The 20,430-nt window shown below is 52.7% G+C and overlaps 2 protein-coding genes across 5 annotated transcripts in view; one reads left to right on the top strand and one right to left on the bottom strand.

Annotated features, from left to right (window-relative positions):
• ADAM19 (ADAM metallopeptidase domain 19) overlaps positions 1–3,618 on the top strand; it is an 84,216-nt gene extending 80,598 nt beyond the window's left edge. For both annotated transcript variants that reach the window (XM_059699061.1, XM_059699060.1), the window contains exon 23: positions 266–3,618. In XM_059699061.1, the coding sequence (XP_059555044.1) occupies positions 266–319 (54 nt within the window). In that variant the 3' untranslated portion in view covers positions 320–3,618. The remainder of the gene's footprint in view (positions 1–265) is intronic.
• Positions 3,619–5,191: 1,573 nt separating this feature from the next.
• On the bottom strand, positions 5,192–19,681 carry NIPAL4 (NIPA like domain containing 4). 3 transcript variants are annotated; one of them, XM_059699065.1, is made up of 6 exons: positions 19,345–19,681; positions 15,516–15,755; positions 12,309–12,365; positions 11,052–11,142; positions 8,650–8,810; positions 5,192–7,521 (listed from the first exon to the last, which is right to left on the bottom strand). In XM_059699065.1, the coding sequence occupies exons 1-6, from the start codon at positions 19,388–19,390 to the stop codon at positions 6,887–6,889; spliced, it is 1,230 nt and encodes a 409-aa protein (XP_059555048.1). In that variant the 5' UTR covers positions 19,391–19,681; the 3' UTR covers positions 5,192–6,886. The 3 variants fall into 3 exon arrangements, with proteins under 3 accessions (XP_059555048.1, XP_059555045.1, XP_059555046.1); XM_059699062.1 differs by lacking the exon at positions 11,052–11,142 and adding an exon at positions 13,917–14,004 and having other exon boundaries at positions 19,345–19,644; XM_059699063.1 differs by lacking the exon at positions 12,309–12,365 and having other exon boundaries at positions 19,345–19,644.
• Positions 19,682–20,430: the final 749 nt, after the last annotated feature.

Here is a 20,430-nt window from a genome sequence, read left to right as displayed (position 1 = left end):
GGAGCACAGGGGAGGGGAGGAAGCTGGCTGACTCCCTGTGTTCCCAGGGGCCCCGGGAAATCTGTGGACTGAGCTGCAGCTTTGCGGGGAGGAAGGGAGATGGCTTGTCAGCACGGGGTGGGGCGCCAGCATGCAGAGTTGATGTCACGGGAAACCATTCCTCTCACTGACCGGCTGTCCGCGTCCGACCTGTCCACACCCCAGAGGACACCACCGATCGCAGGTAGCTGACGCTTCTCTCCCTCCCCTCCCTCTCTTTCCACAGTTTCCTGACTACACAGCGCAGAGGGCTGGGTGGATGACTAACTCAAGAATCTAGACCTGTCTAGGGGCTGCTCCCTTTCCCGGGACTCAGCACCACAGTCTGGAAGCCGCCTGGCCGCCTCCAAGCCCCTCCTCCCGGACCACCGCATCTCCGAAAACCTCCTTCTTGACTCATTGCCTCCCAGCCTCCTCTCAGGCCCAGAGTCCCCACCATCCAACGGCATCCCAGAGTTGTTTTGTGCAATACACAGCCCGGGGGGAGAGGATGAATGGCGGCCTCTCCAAGCTCCCTTCAGCTGGCCCCTCACCGCACAGGTGCCCAGGCCCGGGCTGTCTGCGCTGAGGAGCCCGGCTGGGAAAGGTCCCCTCAGCCCTTCAGGTCAGGACTTCGCGCGGAGGAGCCGTCCATCCTCGTCCCTTGGCGGAAGGTGTGCATGGGAGCTTGCCAGCGCTTGTCTTCCTGAAGGTCCCCGGCTGGACGGAGGCCGGGCACTTCCCCATCCTTCGTAGCTCTGAGACAGAGGGTCAAACCAGCCGCTGCTGTGTCCCTGCCCGGGCTTGGCGGGCGTCACAGCTTCTGGCTCTGCGTCCACACGGGAACAAGTCCAGTTCCCTCCTCTGCCCTCCCACACCCCACATCCCCCATCCCCTTATTTCTCGGGTCTCTCTGACTCAGACAGGTACTAGTTGTAGGCAGTGTCGACAGCAGGGGGAGCACCAGGCCTCCCCTGAGCCGTAATGCCAAAGGTTTAGACGCCTGACTCACGATCATTCTTGATAGCCATTGTCTTCTGCACTTTCTAAGTGCCCCACGCTTTTCCCCGCTTGGACCCGCCCCGTGTGAGGTGCTGCGGGGAGTGGACCCACCGCAGTGCTGACTTCCTGGGGACCTGGTGCTTGTGTCCTGCCCGAGGGTGCGTGCCATCGGTTCTCACGGGTGTTGACCAAAGTGGACTCGGGCCCTGGCTGTGGGGGCGTGGCTTTGTTTTCCATTGTGTTTTATAACCTCAGCAAGGTGTCTCCCCCTTACTCCCTGACCTAAGCCTAAGCAAGGTCCCTAGGGGGCAGGGACGGCAGCGGGTGCAGTGACCTAGGGAGCAGACGTCCTAGGAACCCCAGTCTGTGCCTAGGTCTGGTCACGGCCCTCGACAGAGCAGCCCTGTCTCTGGAGGTGCCTAAGAAGCCGCCATCGGCCATCTCGAAGGAAGAGAGTCTGAGCTGGGGCCAGCCAGGCTGTTTAGGCTCTACTTCCTTGCGTTCTCTCTGGTCACTGCCTTACCTGCCCTCACGGAGAGAACTCAGAGCAGCCTCAGACGCCGCTCAGAGAGCCCTGCCCTCCCCGGAGCAGGAGGGAGGGCTGTGTGGTGCTCTGCACGGTTGGACCACTTGTCCCCGGAATGTTCTCTGGGACTGCCACCCCCGGGAAGGTGCTCTTGGAAACCTCAGTGCACGGAAAAGACTTGAGCTCTCCCCCCACCCCCACCCCCACCCCTTACAGTTCTCTGCACACGACAGGTGCTCAATAAATTGGGTTCGCAGGCAAGTGGGAGATTTGGGACCTGCACCTGGGGACACACATCGGTGGGTTTAGAAAGGTCTCAGGGAAATGGGGTCTCTTCCCTCAGGTAGTCATGATGTTCATGCCCCGTCTCCCTGACATGGGCCCTGGTGGCCCCCCATCGCCAATTTCTGCCTTCCTTGCTGTTGATTAAGTCAGGGGGCAGCCTGTCATTGGAGTGTGGTACTGCAAACGTCCAGGCCTCAATGCTGGGTGCCAGAAATGTAAAGAACAACCCCCTAAAAAAAAAAATCACCCTGAAGCCACCCGTGGCTCACAGGCTCTCCTGTGGCGTGTCCAGCCTTTCTCCCTGGCGTCAGGGGCAGATGGCCCTGCAGGGGAAATGCCCCCGCCCTGTGGCTGCGTGAGCCTTTTGAACCCGAAGTCCACTCTCCCTGGAAACAGAACCCAAAGAGATCCGGGTTGTTGCTTCTTGTTTTTGTTTTGTTTTGTTTTTGTTTTCCATGATTACCACCTCCATCCCATAAAATTGTACTGTGAACTGGAAGATGGTAGAATTTTTTAAATCTGATAGACTTTTGGCAGCCGGTTCTCTTGGCTGTTTCACTCCGGGCTCTGTGTATGGGGCCAGGTGTCGCCACTCTGGCAGGCCACGGTGGCTGCCCAGGAGCAGAAGCGGCCATGCCCTGCCCCTTTCCCGCCTGTGCCCATGTGCTGCAAAGATAAATCCGGACTCAAGGAAGGAGGGGCTGTATTTGAAAGGATCATTGCTAGACGGGGAAAGGGAATATTTCAGCCGGGAGAATGCTCATGCAAGCTGCTGCCAGGGCTGCCCACCTCCCAGAGCTCCAGAAGAAAGAGGCCTTTTCGCAGGGAGGAGTGAACTTGCCGAGAAAGAGGTGTATTCAGGGACCATCTTGTGCTCGGCCTTTTGGGGGAGGGGCTGTATGTTGGGCCAAGAGTGAGTCCAGGTTCTGAGTCCCATGGGGAGGAGAGGAGCGGAGCTAAGGTTTCGTGGACTGAGTTAACCAGTGCTTTGTTCAGATGGAGCTGTGTATAAATCTTTTTTAAAGCTAATTCAGCCTTCTGCCAGTTTCACAACCTTGGAAATGTTTTCCTTACGAGCCTGGGAGCCATCTCTGAAATGTAAACCTCAGGGGACCTCAGGGAGACAGCGCCTGGCTCCCTGCCTGTCTGGGTGGGAGCGGCAGGCCAGGCGCGGGCTCCAGGTGGGAAGTACCTGCCGGCCTGGGTTCTCTTTGGCCCTGTTTACTTCTCCCTATAAAAGGAAAGCCCTTTCTGCCGCAGCTCTGAGCCGCTCACAGGTCTCTCGGGATTGCAGCAGCCCCTGGCCCCACCGCCCTTGCTGCCTCTTGAAATAATCCTTTCGAATACAGCCTCCCCTTACCCAGGTCCGAATTCGTGTTTGGCAGAGGGAATGGCAGACCTGCATATTTAAATTGGGGACGAGTTCTGCAGTCAGCGACTGTGTGAACTGCGTGTACAATAGCTCTGCTGGACACCCCAGGAAGCCACGGGTATGCCGACTAGAAAGGTGCTAAGCGGGGTTCTGCAGAATCTAAGCCAGGCGCCCCCAAAGCTCCCCTTCCCCACATCCTCTCACACCATCCACTGTGTGTGCGTGTGTGAGTCTGCGATCCAGGGCAATGTGAATTTTCTTTTATATGGGAGATTGTTCATAGGAAACAGATCATCTTCTCTCTCGTCCACCTAGTAATTGTTTACAGTATTTGTACATCTATGCAAAATACTTGAATGGGCCATGGTGCCTTTTCCCCTTGTTTGTATTTAATTAAACTAAACTGTCATTTGAAGTGTCTGGTTTGGCTATTCCTTGTTGGTTTGTTTGGATGTCCTGCTGCTCAGCCTGGAGAGGATCTGTTGCCAGAGGACTCCTCGGGAGAGTGCCCACAGAGACCACAGCCCGCAGCCTTCATGGGAGAAGCTGAGCCGTACACAGGCCTTGGGCAGTCCCAGCCCAGTCGAAGGGGCTGTTTGTCTGCACTTGGACATAGGCTGGTCTAGTTTAATTAGGTTCTGGGTCAGGAAAGGCATGAATGACCCTGGGGTTCCCTGATATGAGTTTAGGAGGCAGCTGAGACCCTCTGTTCTCATCTTAATTGCTAGGATCCTACATTTCAAAGAGAGAGGACTTGCTCTGGTCTATTGGGCTGGGTGGGCACGGGGGCTGGGGGGGGCGGGGAGGGTAGTGCTTTCAGACTCCAGAGCTCATCCATTAGTGCTTCCCAATCCATGTAGGGGTCCCACCCTCATTCCCTCACTGGACCCATTTCAAGTTTGAGGCTCTTCTCAGACAGACAGGATCCGCATCACCGTGATAGCAGGAAGCATTTACTGAGTACTTGCCCAGCAGTGCTACTTCACCTCATTTGTTCTTCACAGCAGCCCTGGGAGGGTCCTTGGTTCTGATCCTACTTTTCTCGTGCTGAGTTTGCCTAAGGACATCAAAGGCGCCAAACACAAGTGCCCTGCCTACTAAAGTGCCTGCTCATGAAATTAGCCACCACCCCACAGCCCTGCCTGCCTAACACCATCAGCGAAGCCAACCACTGTTCAGACACGGAGCCTGGCTGTCCAGACCTGGGTTCAGATTCTGCCCGTGCTGCTTGCTAGATGTGTGAGAGGGGGTACGTTCCAGAGCCCTGAGTGAGTCTCCTTTTAATGCAAGTGGGAATAACTCCCGCCTCGAGAATGCCGTGCTCATTAGCAAAGTGCTCCGCGGGAACCTGCCCAGCTGGGACTGGCCCAGGCTAAGTGCTCAGAGATGACATCCATGTCAGAGCTGAATATGGGGTTCGATTAGGACTTATTCTGGGTTGACAGCTGGTCCCCAAGAGAGTTTGGGCCAAGAAGGCCTATTTGGAATGGTACTGTTCTTCATTCAATACAAGTTTTTATGAGTCCCAGCTATGTGCTTAGGACATCCAACCGGGCCATGGTGGGTCGCTCTGTACTCCGAGGCGGTGACAGCACAGATCACAGAAGAAAGGAGCAGAGTAATATCAGACTGTGCCTGGGGGTTAAGACTGCGGGCTTGGAGCCAGATGTCAACGTGGACTCTTCCTGGCTGTGTGGCCTTGGCCCATTTCTTCACCTCTGACTGAGACCCTTTCCTCATCTATAAGATGAGGATAAAAATATATCTGCCTTGAGGATTTTGGAGGACACAGAGAGAATTTACGTGAAGCTCTTAGCATGCTGTAAGGGCTCGGGTGTCTTCTACTGACTCTCTTCCCTAGTCAGCCTTGCGCTGTAGGGACTTCCTTGGAAGCCACAACCCTCCAGAGATCGGGGACCGTCTTCCCAGCACTAGAGGCACCAGGGTAATTAATTGCTCCGTGTCCAAGGAAGGCTAAGACGCAAGTCTAAAGTAAACACACCCGAAGGTCTTTATTCTTGACCCTGCAGACCACACTCTCAGGGCCCTCAGATTACTGCTCTTCCCAAGATCCAACACGGTGCACTGATTTTAGTTACAGGCAGAAATCCATTCCTGAACAACTGGGGATTTGAGGCTGGAGGTGCAGGAAGCCAGCCTGTTGGTCAGCTGCACCTGGGGAGCTCCAAGGCCGGCAAGAGACTGGCCTGGGCTTGGCTGCGCTGGGGGGTTGGGGGGTGGTATGTAAACACAGGGCGCAGCAGGGAGCTCTCAGGGGAGGTGCTGCCCCAGCTCAGGGACTGAGGGTCAACTCCTCCCTCTTTACAGATACTTGACTCCATTCAGTAGTCCTTGTACCAACTCCCACTCTCCTGCAGCTGGAAAGCAGACTTGCAGGGAAGGATATCAAGTATCTCTCTCTCCAGCTGCTCCTGTTTTGTGAATGCCTCTGGCCAAGTGTGAGGGGACCCGGCAGACCCCAAAGCAGGTGGTGTTGGAGCACCATGACACGCTGCTTCCCAGGTGGGCAGCTCATCAGTGGAACTGGGGTCTTGGTGGCCACCTGGTCAACAGCCAGATGCTCCCGTGCCAAGCCTACACTCTCCTTGGTCACTGAAGTTCAAAGCTGGTCCCAGTGGCCAAGCCTTTAAGGCTGGAGCCCAGCAATTACCCAGAGCCCTCTCTGCCTGGGGAATTGGTTGGGCACCAGAGTAAACACAAAAGTTAGCTCCTGGTTTCCATGGAGCCGCTGGCTGCTTCCTGCCAAATCCTGACTTTGCTCTTCACTCTTCCCATCTTCCAAATCATATTTGGTTTCACTCCTCGATGAAAAGAAAAGTGCATCTGCCAATAGCTCAACAGGGTACATTTAAGAGCAGTGCAACTGCTGCTCTCTGAGGCAGAAGGACACGCTGGGTTTGGCCAGCAGAGCTTGGCTGTGAAGCAGCTTTTGTTGTGGTGGTTGTCGCTTTGCGTTCAGTTCTGAGATAACTGCCTGAATGTCTCAGTGACGAACTCCTTAAGATGTAAGGAGAGAGGAAAGGGGCAGGCGTGGGGGAGGAGGCCGTGGGAACAAAGATGCTGACCTCCGACTGGCGTGCTTGGGGAGTGGGGCTGGTGGAAATATTTCCCTGAGACACCAGGTGACTTTCACAGTAAGAAGGTCAGTTGAGGTCTTACTTCTGTCTCCAAAGAAAGAGGAAACAGCGAAAGCAGCAAGGCATTTTTCATGAGCTGTGTCTCTGGACAGGGAAGCCTGGCGATCGCTCTCTGAGCCTCATCTTTGGGCTGCGGAATGGCGAGTCAGTCTCAGGAGAATGGCGCAAAGGATTTCCTGCCGACCAACATCTCAGGGAAGTCCTTAGTGCTACATTCAACAGGTCAGATTCTGTCTTCTCCCCACCCACATACAGATGGCACCCAGGAAACACGTGGGAAGGGAGGTCCAGGGGTCCTGCTGGCAACAGTGTAAGCAGGGCGTTTGGTCACTGAGGCTGTGATTCCAGGAAGTTCTGTCCCCACCACTCAGTGGGTATGGGTTTTCCTCCTGGAAACAGCGATGAGGTATCAACGAATGTCTCAGAAAAGAGAGCCCATGGGTAACAGCTGTGCTGAAAATAACTTCCCACACTGAGAAGTCAGGCTGTACCACGGGGCTCATCCTCACTCGAGATCCCTGAGCTTTAAGAATGGACGATAAATACTTTGGGCTTCTCTTCTGGCGAGGGGGTCCTGGAGAGTTCTATATTGTCCACGAGGACATTCTTGTCTTCGAGTCGAATGACAGTGGGCTCGGGGGCGGGGGCGGGGGCCGGGGTGGGGGTTTTGTGCATGTGGGGCAAGCGTGTCTGGCTCATGTCCAGGTCTCTGAAAGCATGAAGCATGAACACACCCAGGATGATGGTGACGAAGCCCGAGAGGGTGCCCACGATGTCCACGGTGGACATGCTGTGCCACTCCTTGAAGAGGATGATGGAAGAGGTGACCACGATGGTGGTGAAGAACACGTAGTAGATGGGGAACACCAGGGAGGTATTGAAGATGTCCAGCGCCCTGTTGAGGAAGTTGACCTGAGTGCTGAGCGAAAGGGCGAGGATGAGGGACAGGATGTAGGGGAGGGGGTGCCGCACGACTGGCATCCCCTGGAAGAAGTTCTTGATGGTGATGCCCAGACCCTTGACAGCGGACACCGAGAAGGCCCCGATCACAGAGCAGATGACGATGTAGACGAGGATGTTCCTTTGTCCGTAACGTGGGGCGACGACGAAGATGAGGATGAGGCAGAAGACGAGCAGCAGCACAGCAAACACGATGTACCCTTCAGCGGGGAGGGGGACACAGAGACCCCAAGGCTGTAGTAAACTAAGGCTAATAATAAGACCTTCCTGGGGAGGGTGGGTGGGAGGAGATCAACCAATGAACTTGTATGCATATGTGCATAACCCGTGGACATGGACGGGGTGGTGAGGGTGGCAGGGGGAAGAGAGTGAGCTGGAAGAGGTTAATGGGGCGGGGGAGGGGGGGGAAGGAGGACCTATGTAATACTTTCAACAATAAAGATTTTTTTTTAAAAAAGGCCTTCCACAGAGCTTTCCTCACAGGATTAAGTGAGATAATGTATGCTGTAAGACAGAATGTGTCCCCCCAAGTTCATATGTTGAAACATAATCCCCAAAGTGATGGTATTTGGAGGTGGGGCCTTTGGAAGGTGATTGGTCATGAGGATGGAGCCCTCAGGAATGGGGTTAGTATCCTTATTAAAGGACCTGAGAGAGCTCCTTCGACCCCTCCGCCCATGGGACACAGTGGGGAGATGGTTATCTATGAATCCGGAAGCCAGCTTTCGCCAGACACCCAGTCTGCCAGCACCTTCATCATGGACTTTCCAGCCTCCGGAACCTTGGGAAATAATTGCTGTTGTTTATAAGCCAGCCAGTCTACGGTATTCTGTTATAGCAGCCACAACTGACAAAGACCATGCCAGGGGTGGGGGACCTGCTTTCTGCCAAGGGCCATTTGGATATTTATAACATTATTCTCGGGCCAGACAAAAGTATCCACTTAAAAATGAGCCTGCTCTCTTTGGTCAAACATGTCATTAACTCACCCCTCATGCTTTGGCAGGGCCGGACCAAGTGCTTTCACAGGCCTTACACGGCCCTCGGGCTGGACGTTCCCCACCCCTGGACAATGCAGATAAAGCATTCAGCACAGTGCCTGGCACACACTGCACACTGAATAAATGGGGTGGGCATATATCAGGCTGGGAAACCTATAAGCTGGCCTGAGCACCAGCCGCCAACTTTCTGTAGCTTGCCTTCTCCTCCAGGTGGCAGCACCTGAGATGCTCCCATCCCAGTCAGCCCTGCCACTTGATCCCCAGGGCCTTCCTGCTCAGGGGTGGAGGGAGAGGGGCTGCGGGGTGGGTGGGGGGCCTGGGGCCTACCTGTGTCTTTCATCTTGGCAGCCATCTCAATGACAGTGGTGACCTTCTCCTCCTCGGGGGCGTGTATCACCATCACTGTGCTGCCAGTCACACAGATCACACAGCCCAGCTTCCCCAGCAGGTTCAGACTCTCTCCCAGGAAATAGGAGGAAAGGATGGCACTGCGGGTGGGAATGGGAGGAAGCCATGGGGCAGCCAGGCCTGGGCAGCGCCCAGGAGAGAAACGGGGTCTGCGCAAGTGCTCCCCGAGAACAGAGGACGCACTCCTCTCTCACAGGGAAGCTTTTCCCCCAAAGCCCTCACTGATTGAGGGTTACAGTGTGTGCTGGCGGGGCTGAGGACGTGCCTGGGAGTGTCTTTCACTCTAGAGACTGGAAGTATTCCAAAACAGAAGATCTGGAAGAGTCCTTCGAAGCACTCTTGTCTAACTTATTCCCCGATGATCATGTCTTTGCAAATGGACTTGTATACCTCTGGGCTTGTATCCCTCTGGTGGCAAGCAGCTCACCCCTTCACAAGGCAAATGAATCCACTGTAGGCTCATTTTAATGATATGCCAAAAATTCTGGCAATTTGTACTCATTATTCCATTTCTATTTCGTGAGCCATACAGAACAAATCTATTCCTTTTTCCTTTTGTATATCAATATAAACAACCACAATAACAATTCTAGGCCTGTGACTCAGGCCTGTGTTATGTACTACGTATTACACTAGGAACTTTTTATTTACTATCTCACTAGCATCTCACGACTCCTTGAGAAGTAACATATGTTATCCCCATTATATAGATGAGAAAACTGAGTCTCACGGAAGTTAAAATAATTTGGAAAGGTCATACAACTGGTTAGTAGCTGATCCAGGATCTGAGCTCCAGTTCTGTCTCATTATAAAGCCTCTGGGTTTTCCTCTACACATCACTGCAGAGAATTCTCACAACTTCCCGGAGTCTCCTCTTTCTTCTCTGGGCAAAGAACCCCCACTTCCTTGCTGTTCCTAGATGATGTAATTTTCATTCCCCTCACATCTTCCAGGTGAGCCAGCAGAGGTGAGGGAAGAAGGGAGAAGGGAGGGAAATCGGGCAAGACCGATATAATCGCTGGAGCATGCTTTGGTTTCTTTACAAAGATAGCATGCATTTAAGGTAAAAATCTGTTCCTCTGACCCAGGCCCAGTTGGAGGGGATTAATGCCCAAGCTCCTTGGGATGTCTCCCATCTCTCCTCTAAAAAGACCAAAAACGTTCTATCCACACGGCCTGTTCAAGAGAGCCTGGTGCCTACGCGTGGGCAGAGGTCACACACAGGAGGACTTCCGACCCTCCCAACTTCCCAGGGGTGGGAATTTGTAAACGAATCAGATAGGCAGCTGCTACAGCAGCCAACTATGCAAGATGAGTCACAGCTCTAGTTGTTGTTTTTGACTGTGTAAATGTTGCAAAGCTGTCATCAAGGAGGTAAAATGAAGCAGCGAAGTCATAGATGCTGGGTGTGGGTGGCTAGGATCTACCAGGGCTCCAAGGTTAAGACAATTTGAGGCAGCTTCAAATGGGGCTACAGGACCCTCACAGAGGAGCTGTGTTTGTGGATCGGGAGGAAAAGGGCAATGGGAAGCACACACATTGAGTATTAGTTATTTTTAAAACTAGTGAATGTTTGCAAGGCAACACAGCACAGTGGCTGAGCACCCAGACTCACATTAGACTGCTGGTGGGAAACCCAGCTCAGCCTCTTAGGGCCTGTGTGACCTTGTCCAAGTTGCTTCACCTCTCTGGGCCTCAGGTCTCCCCTACTATTAGCAGGGATGCTGTCAGGACTAAATGAGTTACTACACGGAATCCATTTAGAACATCTAGCTCGTAGTAAGCCGTTCATATATGGTAGCCATGGTTACTTTTCAATGCCAGGCTAACTATGCACTTTCTGTGCATGATCTCATTTAGTCCTTGTGGCAATGCCTTCAGGTAGGTGTTATTAGCACCCCCATTTAGCAGGTGGGGAAACTGAGGCTTAGAGAGGTTAAGTGACTTGCACATGGTAACGTAACTGTGAAGCGGTAGAGCTACGGTGAGAACTCAGGGAATGTTCATCTTGGGTTCATGCTTTTCATTTGTAAGCTTCTCCTATTGGGGAACCAAAACACTGACGTGAAACGTTTGGGCTGTTGGCATGGGTTTGGGCGTGGCCTGCCCGTCCATTGCCCGGTGAGAAGAGGAGATGCTAGAGCCACTGGCAGCAAGCAATTCCAGGAGCCAGAGCTCTGAATAGCATCATGCCTCCTCTGGGAGCTGGGACCGATCCATGTCCCTGGTTGCAAGTGGCAGTTGACCCCACTTGGCAGTTCCAGACCTCAACAAACTGCAAATAGGAAAGAGCCAGGGAAAGCAAGAGAGGTGGCAATAACCTGATGAGGACACTCAGCGCTCCCAGAGGTGTGATGACTGTCGCAGGAGCGAATGCATAGGCCCCGAAGTTGGCGATTTCTCCAGCAGCCACTAGGAAATGAAGGGAGAAAAGAGGCTCCAATGCCCCATCTCCAGCCCAAATGAATCTGGGTGGAGACGGCTTCACTCAGCGCTGGACCATTCACAGAATCCCAGACCAGCAGTCCTTAAACTCCTGATCCTTATGTGCTCTCCCTGGAGACTCTGATCAGAAGGCCAGGCCCAGGTCATCCTGATCAAATCTTTCCATGTTAAAGATGGGGAAGCGAGGCCCAGAGTTCAAAGTCACATGACATGGTTGTGGTAGACATGGTCTTATTGTTGGGGTCTCTTGGCTTCTTGTCCAGGCATCGTTAAGTGTGTCTCAAGGACCGCCCATATTTGCTCTGTATCTTTAAGGTAAGTTCTAAAAGGTGTCAATTATCAAATAAAGAGACAGTTACAGTTATCAATTCTCCAGGTACCAACTGATCCAGAGTCATCTTTCCCAGAGGAAATGTGGGTGGTTTACAACAGAGAGGCAGGTGGTTAGAAAGCCTGACATTCTCCAAGGGCCAAATTCTCCCCCGTTTGCAAACTCCCGTCATGCCTCTTCTGTCTCTCTGCTGGAAGAGAATGACCTGGGTCTGCTCTTTGAAAGCAGATGACAAATGTGATCGCTCTGGCTAGCACTGGAATCAAAATCTGACATGGGGAATTATAAATGGAAAGCTGGCTAATTTTCCATCTGAAAGAATTAGGGCTTAAAAGCCAGAGAGGGTGGGTGGCAAGTGGAGGAACTGTGAGAACGTGCAAATTTGAGCAAACCTTACGTGGCAGACCAGCCTTGGTCCACGTGAACCCACAGATTGCCTGTGGAATGGGGGAACTGGCTCAGGAGCACCAGCTTCTGCACGGAGAAGCCCAAAAGACATCAACAGACAATGATATCTCCCTATATTTCAGGGGAAGTTGAGAAATTGCTCTTTTATCATGACCAGCTCTGTACGAACCTCTCTGGGAACAGATGCTTCATGGATGAAAAACCGACTTGGGGTTGAGAAAGTGACCTGAGACGCAGGTAAGATGTTCTACCTGCAAAGACTCTCAGGCGTCCCCCTGAAAACCTGGGCCTTGCGTTCATACTTTAGAGACAGAAACATCCCCTCCACCCTTCCTTTCCTCTCTGCCTCTGCCATCAACAGGTCACTGTCATTCATAGCAAAGCCCCTACTTACTGGTGAGAAATCCGGCCCACCACATTGAGTCCTTCAGGTAGCCATAGCCTCCGTCCACTGTAGAAAGAAAGGGACACAAAGGGAGAGCTTGGCCACACTTTCTCTGGCACCGTTTCTATCTCTGCCTTCGTTCCACAATCTCTAGGGTTCAAGATACGTTAGCTGTGGTTAGTTCTCCGCGCTTGCTTCTGGGCCCTTTCCTAGTGAGTTCACCCATTCCCCAAATTTTAAATACTGTGTGCCCCTATTTCATGTATGTGCCCCGATCCTTTCTTCTGAGCCCAGATGTATATCCAGTTGCTTATTTGACATCTCTTGGATCTCTCGAAGGCACCTCAAACTCTGTCCTAAATGGAACTCTTGATTTTACATGCTCCCCATCCACCCACCAAATGAAACTCAGAAACTGGCACCTCCATGTACCTAGTTGCTGAAGCCAGAAACCAGGCTTATCCCTTGGCTCCTCCCACCCCTCCACCTTCTGCATCCAGTCCATCCTGCTCATTCTGTCTCCAAAAAGCATCTTACATGTGTCCTCTCCATGGCCACCACCCAACGCCCAGGACTGTCATCACCTCTGGGCTGGGTTGAGGCAGCAGCCTCCTCTGGCTCTTCTCTTGCCCCATTATAATCCATTCCTTTCATAGCAGCCAGTGGTCTATGATTTAGTCATTCTCAGCTGATAGCTGGTCAATGGCTCCCAAATACTCTTAGGATAAAGACTATGAACAAGTTCATAGTTTTGACCCTGCTCACCTCTCCCAAGGTATCTCCTGCCACTCTTCTTACTACAATCTAGCTGCTGAAGCTTTATTTTAGTTGTTCAAAAATGATGAGTCTTTTGTATATATCATTTATATATATATTAGAGGCCCAGTGCACGAATTTGTGCATGGTGGGGTCCCTCGGCCTGGCTGGTGATCAGGGCTGATTGGGGCTGTCTCGCCCAGTCCCAATCAGGGCGATTGGGGCTGGTCAGCCAGGGGGAGGGACCTCGGGAGGTTGGCCAGCCCCAGGAAGTTGGCTGTGGGAGTACATTAACCACCAGGGGGCAGCTCCTGCATTGAGCATCTGCCCCCTGGTGGTCAGTGCATGTCATAGAAACTGGTTGATCTATCGTTCGGTCGCTTAAGCTTTTATATATATAGATATTGATTTCAGTGAGGGTGTGGGAGAGAGCAATAGAAACATCAACGATGAGAGAGAATCATTGATCAGCTGCCTCCTGCACACACCCTACTGGCAATAGAGCCCACAACCCGGGCATGTGCCCTGCCAGAAATTGAACTGCATGACCTCCTGGTTCATTGGTCAAGGCTAAACCACTGAGTCACACCTGCTGGGCTTGGCCTTAAGATCTTTGCACATGTTTTTCTGTGTTCGAAGAGTCTCCTTAAGGATATTTGCCTGAATCTACACCCACTCTATAGGCTCTGCCTGAGTGCTGCTGCCTCTGAGACCTTGCTCCCTGAACCCTTATCTCTGTGATTTCCCCTTGGGGTTTTCTATCATCTCACCCAGCTCTTCTTCCTCATCTATAATGTGAATCGATCTGTATATTTTCTGGCATTTCTCCCACTAAAATGGAATTGTGTCTACTTTGCTCACATGGTGGGCACAGAGCCTGGTCCATAGTCAATACTCAATAATATTAGCAATGATGATGATGATGATGATGCCTGGGTTAAAGATGGTTCTGTGAAGATCCAAAACTGCATGTCATTTTTTTTGTAAATTCCCATTTTCCTAAGAAGGTCTTTAGGTTCCTAAAGGAGTTAAAATCTCTCACACATACACACAAAAAAGTTAACAGCTCTGAAAGCATTTTATTCTAAGGTTTGAAATCTCAGAAGATATTAAAATTGCAGAAAATTAAATTGAACATGTCCCAACTTGAACACATCATCTTCCCACAAACCTGCTCCTCCTGCATTATTCATCTCTCAAAACAGCACCCTCATTTCCCCAGTTGCTCAAACCGTAAAGCTGTGTCATCCTTGACTAGTGTCCTTACCCTCCCCTTCAACATCAAACCCAGTAAGTTCTACCTTCAAAACTGGACTCCACCACTTGTCTCCATGCCCACTGCTCTCTCTCAGGCCCAGACCAAGTTCTGTTGTCTCTTTCCCCTAATTGGTCTTCCAACTTGTCCCTAATCCATTCTCCACCCAGCCACCGGGAATCATCTCACATCATAAATTTCAGTCACTTACAATCACATTCAAATTCTGTAGCCCAGTTTACAAGACCCGTCAAGATCTGGCCCCAACACCATCTCTTCCCTGGCTATGCTCCAGCCATCCTGAACTACATTTAGTTTCTAACATCACTCATGCTCTCTCACCTCTGAGCCTTCACACATGCTGTTCTTTCTGCCTGGAACACTACATCCTCCCCGCCCCCCCCCCCCCACCGTGTTATCACTTCATTATTTAGGTCTCAGCTTCTGAATTGCTTCTCCAGAAAACCTCCCCTAACCCCCAAAGCCCAGGCTTTACATGCCCCTCCAAAATATTGCCATAGCATCCTATTTTCCCCATCACTTAACACACAATGAAACAACTGCCTACTACATGTCTGTCTCTCCCACCAGATTCAATACCCCACAAAGGCACTGCATCCCATGTCCAACGTGGCACCTGGCACACAGCAGGTACACAGTGAATGATGATTAAATGAGGAAATTCTTGTACACATGATGCCATTTCTCAAGAAATGTTTCATGGGTACACGTCTTATTTTCCAAACAAGCACCTCCCTGTGGACAGAGATTCTACAATTTTGTGTAGCCCATAAAGGGGTCAATATGTTAGCAAGTGAGGGCACAGTAGTGTCTGACATTGTTTCATCAGAGGTATTTGTAGTCTCATTTTGAAGGGAAGTTGTGACTTGTCTATGATGATACAGCTGATAAGAAATAAAATTGGGACTAGACCTGGGGTTTCTGAGCCTTGGCCCTGAGACTATTCCCTCTCTTCACCCCGGTTAACTGACCGTGAGGATGTCAGGAAATTGGATTATAAACGAAGGTCTCCTGGTGGTGGACTGGATTCCCAATGGGGTCGACAGTGAGCCTCTTGCACCCTTACAGGCCAGGCTCTCAAACTGCTGCAGTGAAGGGAGGTTCACAGGACTGTCCTGTTCACAGGACAGCTGCCCAGCACCTCATCTCTACCTGCCCCCCCCCCCCCATCACCAGGAGCCTACCAGCCCGCGTGGCCCCCGAGGCCACCAGACGCAGGAGGCCTTTCTTCTTGAGGATGACGCTGCTGCCGATGAGGAAGCTGGACAGGAAGGCCAGACCCAGGCCGACGTAGAAGCTGTAGTTCTTCGTGAATCTCTCGTGCCAGCTGATAGAGGTGACATTGCTGGGCGCCTGGGGGTTGAGGTCACCGACGATCTGGCATAGGACTTGCTGGGAGGAGCAGTATAGGGTGATCAGGGAACCTAGGCGGGAAGACCAGGGGGAGAGAGTCATGTAGGCGGACATTGGCACGCTTTAAGAATATTAGAATCGACCACCGTTTCAGACCCCATGCTTCAACTATGGCAGGACTCCATGCGCACACTAGGCCCCCCACCTAAAAGCAGCAGTTAGCATTCACTGGAGCTTACGCCAGGCCTGCATGAACTCATCAAATGCTTATAACCACCTGTCACATAAGTGCTGTCTTTAAATCCCATTTCACAGACACGGATTTGGAAGCCCTGAGAGGTCAGGCACCTCGCCCAAGACCACAGATGGACTCCCGAACCCCAGCCACTCAGCTATTCTGATGCCCAAGCAACCGGCAGAGTCCCCGAGCTATCCTTGAATCCAACCTCCCACCTCCACAGGAATCCCCTCCCAGCCTCCAGGCCTCCAGCGGCTCAGGATAACACCGGGATTCTCCCTCCCAGAGGCCTCCTCGCTTACATCTCCCTAACCAGCCACAATGGAGACCCTGACAGGTAACACAAGGCAGTGAGGTTAGAGAGCCCACAGCCCTTTGTAGGCCTGAGGATGATGAAATATGAGCGTTCCGTTGGTTATAACTGACCATTCCCAGGCCTTACTTCTGAGACCTCCCGGGCTTGTGGCCAGTGGCGGGGGCTTATTTTTAAGCCTCAGAGGGACTAGGATCCCGCTCAGATTCTGATTGTCTTTTGCTTTCCAAGTCCTAGAGTCTGTGAGTCTGAATCCGCCCTCATGCCCCAGAGCCAGCCCATCTCTGCTTGCCCTTCTGGCACGATGACAACAGGACAAACTTGGGCCTGAGGGGCAGACTGTTAGTCAAAAAACTAAGCTGTCCAAGTTCAAGGAACAGTACAAAGCATAGCCAATGGTCCTCCATTGCTAGTGTTCACGTGGCCCTCTGCTCTGGGCTTTCTATGGACCTTCCCATCATGAAAATGGCACAGTGATCACGTCCAAGGTTTTAGCTGGTGAAATCGGGACCCTGATAAGTTCCGCAACCTGCCTAAGGCTACATTGCTGGAAACTGGTGAAACCAGAATTGGACCCCAAGCCTACCTGCCACCAAAGCCCATGCTCTCAACCACCACCACCCCTCAAAATAGGGAGCAAGGGGGTGGTGGTGTTTCATTTGGCCTCTTGAGGTTTATTTTAAAATATGAATTTGTTACCAACATTTAAAAATCAAGAGACTTCTCATGAAAATGCAGCTCTTGGTTACCTTATGGGGCAGACCTTCCCACTGTAACAATTGGCTGCCGCGGAGCACTGCTGTCCCCCTAGACCAGTGGTCGGCAAACCGCGGCTCGTGAGCCACATGAGGCTCTTTGGCCCCTTGAGTGTGGCTCTTCCACAAAATACCATGTGCAGGTGCACACGGACAGGGAACGCTGTGGAGTGAAAGAAGATCTAGTGTCGAGGATTGAGAAAGGTATGTTGAGATGGTTTGGACATACAGAGAGGATGAACGAAAGGAGATAGATGAAACAAGTATACAAGACGAGTGTGGATGGGAGAGTTGGAAGGGGTTGACCTCAGCGAACGTACCTCAATCAGATTGAGGACGTTTATAGCAACGGCCAGCTTAGGAGTACCCTAATTAAGTTAATAACAATGCACCTTCCTACACAGTTTAAGTTTAAAAAATTTGGCTCTCAAAAGAAATTTCAATTGTTGTACTGTTGATATTTGGCTCTGTTGACTAATGAGTTTGCCGACCACTGCCCTAGACGGGACATGCTCTTTGCCATGCCCCGGAGTCCATACCAGGCTTCCTTTGGCCATATTTTTTTTACGTACTCAGCCCTTGTAGGCTTTTGAATTTGTGACCTCTGGTGGTAGAAGGTCTTTTTCTAACTGGGTGTCATAAAGACCCGTATCCAGTGTCAGGGATGTAAGCCTGGGCCAAGCACTTCTCCTCGGACCAATCCTGCAATAATTCAAAGTCAAGCAGCTCTGGCTTTGGAATACCCAGCCCCCAGAGTGGCATCTTAGTGGATGCCACTAAATAAGGGCAATGTTGACCTTTCTTCCTTGGCACAGAAGCACGGACCAGCCGAGCTGGAACAGTCCTTAGAGGGCGCCCATCTAGCCCTCTTTCAGCTGGGGAAACTGAGGCCCCGAGAAGGGCAAGTACTAAGTTGTGTCACACACCCAGTGGCAGCTGGGTGTGGAACCCACCAGGGGACACCTCTGTGTCCTTTGCAGTGGGCGATCTGTCTTTCTGACATCAGTGTCACAATCAAGAGAAGATGAAACAAGAAGCCCTCTCGGCCCCTAATCAAACTCGTTCTGATTGCTCACTCCTGTTCCTCAAGAGTCAAGCCTGGGAGTTCCCTGCGCTCAGGAAATGAGCCAGAGCCTGGGAGGTCGTGGGCCAAGGAAGGCGACTCCCAAGGGAAGGTCAAGCCCGTCCCCACGCCATCTCCTGCCCTCCTGAAGGTGCACCTCCGGCAGGTGGAAGCAGAGGCCCCACTGTGGGTTTGGCTGTTTTGGAGAGGCCTGAAGCCCCCAGGGGCACAGCACCCTACACTGAGCCAAGTTCTCCCATAGGGATAAAAAGAAAAAGAGAGGGCTGAGGGCCAAAGGAAACCCAGTTCTGGGAAGGATGCCATCGGACAAGCAGGTGCTGGGCCCATCATTCCTGCTTCTCTTCCAGAATACACGGGCTGGGGAACATCTTCTTCCCCGGGGGAAGGAGAGGCCGAAAACGAGCTACCTTGTTGGTCAGGAAACCAGAGCGAGCCAACACCCAACAGGCCGGCTTTGAAAGCTTCACCGGAGAGAGAAGTTAGAGCAACAGGGGTATCCCACAGCTTAGAAAGGTGAGAAAGCAGGCACAGCGAGAGCGAGTTGAGCACAGTGGTGTGAGTATGGGTTTCAGAATCCAAGAGCCCTCGTTCTGTATTCCACTTCCCCACTGTATTACCCTGAGCTATCAGACTTTCCGGAGCCCCGGAATCTCTGTCTCCAGCCAGTAAGGCAATCACATCGACCTGTCTTCCAGGGTTGTGTTAGGAGTGAAATGGCAAGAAGACAATGTAAAGCCAAGGGTCTTGACTTATCCTTTCCTGGCTTGTTCTTTCCCACCTTTTTCTAAAAGGTGTGTGTGGGTTTGGGGTGGGGAGGGGGTTGGGGGGGGGAGCTACCCTCACCTGTCTTTAGTGGGCCCCAGGAAGATAGCTAGGCATGGGTAGGTACCAAAATCTGAAGCAAGTATTACATTAAAAGAAACCTGGGATCCCACACCTTTAGGTGGAGCTACTGCAATCAATGCCTGCTTCCCCCTCCTCCCTACCCCACGTGTGCCCCTTCCTCCCATTGTCCCTTCAGCTCCCCAGCTCCCAAGATGGGGGAAGTCAGCCAGAACCCCTGCTCCTTCCCAAGTTAGGTCTGAGAACTGGGTGGGAGACAACTCGTGCTGACTGACCTCCCTCCCCAACCCCAACTCCACACATCACCCCTCGGTTTGGGGCCCCCCTGGCAGGAGAGGATGTGAAGGAAAGGAGGCGGAATGGAAGGAGCGCAGACCCCCGGGTTCCCCCTACCCCGCCCCGCCCCCCTTCCTGGCCCTATACCCACCGTTCTCGCAGCTGGCATAGCTGGCATTGCTGGCGGGCGGCTCCATGGGCCCTGGGCGCACGCACCGACGCGCGCGGATGGCGCCCGGGCGCCGGGGCTCCGGAGCAGGTGGCCGGGACTTGTCCAGGGCGTGCGAGAAGCCGCCCGGGTCGGGACCCAGGGTGGGGAGAATGACGCGCCCCAGAAGGGGAGGGTCCCCGGGGAGGAGTCACCCAGGGTCTTGGGCAACTCTGAGGCCGGGGTCCCCCCACCCCCACCCCACGCACTGGAGCTGCCGCAGAGGGGCGCACGCCCTCTGGGGGGCGGAGGCTGCGGGGCTCCGCGCGAGGGAGTCACCGCCCCTCGCCCAGCGCAGGCGGCTGGGGGCGGGTCCCCGGGCGCCACCACCCTCCGAAGCTGGGACTGGCACCCAGTTCCCTCTCCAGTGACAGCGCTGATGGGCCCCAGGACGGCGGGAGAGAGGGCAGTTTTCTGGCCAAGGTGGAAGTGGGGGGTGGAAGGGGACACTGGTGCCAGTTGGGGCCCTCTCGGGCCCGGGGAGGGGGGCCAGGACCCTGGTTTTTTCCTTCCCGCCTGCCTTCCTGACTTCCTACCTCTCTGCCTTGCTCATTCCTTCAACGTAGGTCTGACAGCGCTGGGCACATAGTGGGTGCGCAGTGAATAGTCGGTATACATGTGGAGTGAATGATGACAGACGCTTGGTAAATGGAATGAACGAAGGAAGTGAAGTGACTGGAGGCCAAAATGAGTCATCCCTGGTCCCTGTCCCCGGAGAACCTTATGTATTATGGGGGAAAACACAATGGGGTCAATTATCTAAATCACCACTTAAAAAATAGGGTGGTGGAAAGACCGTGTTACTGTTGTGTGACAATAAAAACAGAGGACAAGCCCTGATCGGTTTGGCTCAGTGGATGGAGCATCGGCCTGCGGACTGAAGGGTTCAAGGTTCGATTCCAGTCAAGGGCATGTACCTTGGTTGCAGGCATATCCCAGTAGGGGGTGTGCAGGAGACAGCTGATCGATGTTTCTCTCTCATTGATGTCTCTAACTCTCTATCCCTCTCCCTTCCTCTCTGTAAAAAAT

Source organism: Myotis daubentonii, chromosome 5, assembly GCF_963259705.1.
Source record: "Myotis daubentonii chromosome 5, mMyoDau2.1, whole genome shotgun sequence".
Taxonomy (NCBI): Eukaryota; Metazoa; Chordata; class Mammalia; order Chiroptera; family Vespertilionidae; genus Myotis; species Myotis daubentonii.
This window is presented reverse-complemented; position numbering and strand designations above follow the sequence as displayed.